The 6,000-nt window shown below is 38.2% G+C and overlaps 1 protein-coding gene across 1 annotated transcript in view; it reads right to left on the bottom strand.

Annotated features, from left to right (window-relative positions):
- Positions 1–5,649, bottom strand: part of LOC144199050 (myelin basic protein-like) — an 18,350-nt gene extending 12,701 nt beyond the window's left edge. The window contains exon 1 of the mRNA XM_077720390.1: positions 5,431–5,649. Within this exon, the coding sequence (XP_077576516.1) occupies positions 5,431–5,458 (28 nt within the window). The 5' untranslated portion in view covers positions 5,459–5,649. The remainder of the gene's footprint in view (positions 1–5,430) is intronic.
- Positions 5,650–6,000: the final 351 nt, after the last annotated feature.

Raw genomic sequence — 6,000 nt, forward strand, 5'->3', positions numbered from 1 at the left:
TGAAGGATCATTACTACATTTTTTGGCTTCCTGTAGTTCAATAGCGCATTCAATTCAAAACCTATGTCATGCTGTTGACGTAGGGTGTTCTTGAGTTGAGCTTGTAAAAGTAAATTGAAACTATGTGTGTCTAAGTAGAAGATCAATTCTCACGGCTTCAGGCACCGCTAAGTGAAATGAGCTGAAGTAGTCCCACTGATTATCAGTGTTCAGTATCCATGCATGAACGCATCGACCCCAGCACCAGCGACCGCAGCGCTTACGACAGAGGAGCCAGTGCCGACATGAAACTTGAACATATTTCAGAAGTTGCCAGATTAATTCAGGCCATGCTGACACCTAGTAAATGTATTCGCAAAAAAAAAAAAGCTGGGAACAGTAGGAGTCAGTGCACAGCCGGATACAGTTATCAGGCGAAAATTATTAAATTAACATCGGAAAATAACATCTGGTTGCCTTGTTTTGGTTCCAAGGCCATCGTTGAGAACACGTCATTTGTCACTTGGTCAAAGCACTCTTCAATAAAATGTTTTCATCCAATAACAGAATCCTTCCCTCGTGTACTCCATTTTCTTGTTGTGATCAATTCACTCAGCTTTCACTGTTTGGGCAAATGGAAATATGTTGAAGGTTGTATCTACAGTGTTTGTGTTGGAGCAATTTCAGACCTAACACTTACCATTGTTCCCAGGAAAAGGATTGAATTGTTCGAAGAAAAAAAAACTGGCTGGCAACCACAACAATGAAAGTACAGGGCGCTGTGCGCAAAAAAATCCTCTTTTCTTATACATCATTTCTGGTTACAGACTCAAGCGGCAACGGGCAATAGCTGAAGCTTCAAACCACGATTAAAACAGCGTGCGGCACGGAACTTTTGTGGTTTATTAAAAAATTAAAAAAATAAAGGAACGCAGGTATTGTGAGAGAGTGATCAAATTCAGTAAACTACCCACTGAGATGACAGTGGGAATTTAAAGGGAACGATAACACCATTATGACATGCACTTTATAGAAAAGAATCTACTTTAATAAATTGAAAGAACATGGAAATAGAGGAAAATGGCTAAGCCACAATTTAAAGAAAAAGGGACCTCCGGGTATGGGGGTAGACTTTTTATCAATGCATGTATTACTTAAATTTAGCAAATTTGTGTATTGAAAACTATCGGCCCAAGCTCATTCATTCAGTCAGCTTTCATACTGCGTGCCACAAGGGTTGGTGGGGTTGGTAGAGCCTATCCCAGCTGACCTCGGGCAATAGGCAGACTCCACTCTAGACTGGTCTCCAGTCAGCCGTGGGCACACAGAGAGAGGCAAACGATCATCCGCACTCACAATAATAACGCCACCAGCGGGAATTTAAACCAACCCTGCCCGCACCGAAGTCAGGCAAGTGAACCTCTACACCATCAGGTGGCATCATTCTGACACTAATACCCATGATCACATGCTCAAATCTGTCAGTCTGTACATGGGAATAACTAATATTACATAAATCGCTGCATTGACTTTTTTTTTGCTTCCATTTTATCGATTATCAGAGTTTGAAAAAATGTGTAATTTACATACATTACATACTAAAATGTTTTTACACTAATGTCACTTGCATTAGGTATTATATTTCATTTTAAAAAGTGACTCGCATATCTCAGGAAATCAAAAATGAATCCTTTTGAACTTGATCATCGGATGGGCAGCCAGCAAAAGTGTTTGTAGTCACACGACTCATTATGTTGCAATTGTTCCTCGCCAGGATAACAATGTCAGTTTTATGAAATATATAAAGGCAACTTAGAGGACCAACAACTAACAGTGACCAGTCAGCTGTGAATATCTGGTGAGAATCACAGCAATTCCTCCAGTGCGAAAAGCCTAAGGCCCATGCCTGCTGTTCTTCCTGTTTGTTAACCCAAGAAACATTTATTGGAATACCCACAGTTGAGATGTTTTATTTTTAAAGTAAAGACAGTTATTTTTCTTTTTTGAGTAATTAGCTGTTCTCAACAAAAATGTGAACTGCTCCCCCCACATTCTTTGTTGTTGTAAGTACAGGGTGACCCAAAAAGATGCGTACCAATGGAAATGTTTTTGAAACTGATGGATACGCATCTTTTTGGATCAGCCTGTACATGCTTGGTAGGCTGATTGGAAACTCTAAATTGCCCCTAGGTATGGGTGTGAGTGTGCAAGGTGATCCCGCCTCTGCCCCGCAGTCAGCTGGAGAAGCTCCAACACCCCCTGCGTCCTTAATAAAGCGGTTCAGAAAATGAGATGAGTTTGTACTCATGAAGATATCAAATTCTATACAACTAACATGTTCTTTGAAAATGGATATTTAATACTGGGTAATTGTTTTATTCATTTATTATTATGCCCGTAATTAGTCAAAAGAATATGTGGCTACATGAAAATGAAATGAATTAATTGGTTAGTAAATGCCTTTCAGTTTTCATCTGTCAGAATGAAGCCTGTTGTGAGATTGATAAAGACTGATGTCAGTCTGGGCACCACAGTGCATAAACTATAGGCTGTGAATTGTTTGTTTTGTTATGCATGAGCACCTTCTTATCTAGTTTATTTTCAAACTGATATGGACAATCAGAGAAAGAAATACGGTGATTTCTACCAACAGAAGAGAGTTCAAACTTTTTCAAAAGGATTTGAAGTGAAAAAGCAAATATGTTGTTAGATTGAACTGGTACATCAGATGGCAGGCTACGCGGTAATTCAAATGTCTCAAACTGACAGCACCACTGTGCCTCCATTGAGGTCAAATAGCAATGTGGGGCTATTCATACTGTAGTTTATTTATTTAACCGGTTGAAAATAGATGTCAGAACACTTAAATAAAACACACTTCTAAACTGGGTTCCATACATTCCCACAAATCCAAAGTTTTCTCTTAAATTGGTACATGCTTGTTTATAAAGGCTCACCAATGTAAATGAATTCTGTCCTACTGACAATGTTGTGAAGTAGCCCATAACATTTTGAGAGATGCATTTCTGCAGCTTTCTTAGTCAAAAAGTCACAAGAAAACAGCCTTGGCCAAAACTATGAGAAGGTTAGGATGCAATTTCTGGAATTCTTTCTTGGATGCCAGGAATGCAATCTAATTCCATAGACTCTATGAGCAGCAGAGTATATAGTATAACATGACAGACATGACTATGTTGATATATAAGAAACCTGAAATTGTCAGGCTTTATGCAACCTGGAATTTAAGGATTCTAAAACACAAAATCTCTCATCAACTAAAAAGTAAGGATTACATAACCCACAGAAGGTTGTACCAAAGCCAAGCTTCTGAATAGTGTAGAGGAAATTCAGGCACATGGATGTGAATTCGCTATTTTTGGGACAGCACATTGGAATAAAAATGAGTACATTTAAGTCCATTAAAGTCTAGCTTTGGATAACAATTTAACTTTGCTAACACATTTTATTTAACTCAGACATATATTCTTTTAGGTTATTGCAAGTTGATTGAAAGATTTACACTATTTCCAGGTTTTTGACATAGACAGCAGTTAATCAATTCCAATGTTCATGTGAAATTGCACCATAACAGGAAAATGTGATGAAAATCTGTTCTAGTCTGTACTAGTTCATGGCTGTGATGCTTTGTTAAAATATTTTGAAAAAAACTAAGTACTTAAATTACTATAAATATACTATAAAAATACTATAAATTTTAAATAAATGTATACAGCATAGCCATTGGTTTACGTTATGCATTTTTGATGCAAGGTCACTTTTCATCTATCTTGAGGTAAAGCAAAAATCCCTTCATTTTTCACATGCGATTGTGAGATATAACATTCTAAAGGACATTCTTTCACATGTAGATGTGAAGCATCACCTGCAATTTTCTTTCTAAAATGTGAATTATAAGCAGTAGATACACCGACTTGTTGGATTACGTTTGTGTTAGGGAACAAATATTCTTGCCACTTTGGTGGACGACAAGTCAATACTGTTAAAGTTTAACGGCAAATCAAGGTACGTCTTCAAATGATGCGTTGTTTAAAGAAACACATTCATGATTTCTTTTTGTTGTTCAATTACTTTTCATGATTTCTTTTTGTTATTCAATTACTTTTCATGATTTCTTTTTGTTATTCAATTACTTTTCATGATTTCTTTTTGTTATTCAATTACTTTTCATGATTTCTTTTTGTTATTCAATAACTTTTCATGATTTCTTTTTGTTATTCGATTACTTTTCATGATTTTTTTTGTTATTCAATTACTTTTCATGATTTCTTTTTGTTATTCAATTACTTTTCATGATTTCTTTTTTCTCAACCCTATTTGGCCTATTTGTGATGATCTCTATTTCATTGATCAAAGGAATGACAGATAAATGTATCAATGTTATCTTTTCCCCAAAAAAATGTTGCTTCTAAAAATGTTGCGGTCCTGCAACAAACAATCTGCGCAAAAAAAATTAAAAATGTGTAAAAAATATGTTGTGGCCATGAGAAACACCATATAGCTATTTAATTCTGGCCAATATAAAAAGACTGAACAAACCTTTTTAAGGGGTCCACCTTTGTAAGTGAGTGGTATTTTATTTTTTGTTTGCTTATATTTCCTTGCAGGTATATAAAAATCCAACATCCCATCGCAACAATCCAAAAAAGTTGCAAAAACTAGGCTGTGTAGATAACGGGCATTACATTAAGGGATGGATGGTGAAGATGATGTAAAAGTAATGTAAATAGCTCAAGAGTCAGTGGAGTATCGTTCCAATAGTTTTTAAATTGTAATATCCATATCTCATCTCATTAGGGCTGCAGGGGGTGCTGGAGCCAATCCCAGCTGTCTCCAAGCCAGAGGAATGGGACACCCGGAATCGGAGGACACCCGGAATCGGTGGCCCGCCAATCACAGGGCACATAGAGACGGACAACCATAGACACTCACCCCCATACCTAGGGGCAATTTAGAGTACCCAATCAGACTACCATGCATGTTTTTGGAATGTGGGAGGGACCCTGAGTACCCAGAGTAAACCCACGCAGGCCCGGGTAGAACACAGGTGGAAGTGACCTGGATTTGAACCCAGGACTCCAGAGCTGTGAGCCCGACGCTCTAACCACTGGCCACACCGGGCTACTCATCGTACTTATTATAAATATAGAAAACAACCATTAAAAACAAATCAGTCAGTAATCTGAACATAATACGCGTGATAAAATACACCTGAAGACATTGAGAGAACATTATTTGTTGCGAAACACGACGCACGCCGAGCACATTACACAAAAACACCGAGGTAGACGCTTTTGCTTTTCGCCCCCGATGCACTCGCGCAAAAAAACATATTTATATTCATATAATCATGCCATAGTTGCGTGTTCTCACTTGACTAGATCTCAGTTGTTATTGTGCTGCTAACAGCACGATCGGCGTGTATATACGTACCCTCTCTCGGGTCCACCGTCAACGGCATCCACAGTTCAGCCTCGCTGTCAGTCCTGTCAGAGATCCTCAATGTTTGTCAATAAAGAAAATGTCAACAAATTTCCTTATTTACTTGACGCTGCTCTCATTAAAAAATGCGTGCGGAAATACAGGGTGGAAAATGTCACGATGCGTGTTGACGCTTCCTGATTTAGGTACGGTGGTAGTGATGATGAGAATTGCGTCGAGGGGTGGGGCGGAATGCGGCTCGGATAAGAATTGACGGCTAGAACACGTCGGTGCAGGTTTAGGCTGGAATCATGCGTAAATAAAAAGGGTTGGATATTCACTCCGCCTAAAGATATCACCCTTCCATGCATTCACGCGAAATATGCTATGTGTACCGAAATAACAAGAAAACATGACCTGAAAAGTAAAGATAGTAGAATGGACTCCTTGAAAATGTGTGCGTTTATCTCAAATCACATGATGGTACTTAACTACCTGAAAAAGCCGAATCAAAGTGCTGTTGTGTGGAGTTTAAGATAAACTGATGGATTCAGTTATGGCAAAAGTAACACGAAAGCTTGT

This window comes from Stigmatopora nigra, chromosome 7 (genome assembly GCF_051989575.1).
Source record: "Stigmatopora nigra isolate UIUO_SnigA chromosome 7, RoL_Snig_1.1, whole genome shotgun sequence".
NCBI classification, from domain to species: Eukaryota; Metazoa; Chordata; class Actinopteri; order Syngnathiformes; family Syngnathidae; genus Stigmatopora; species Stigmatopora nigra.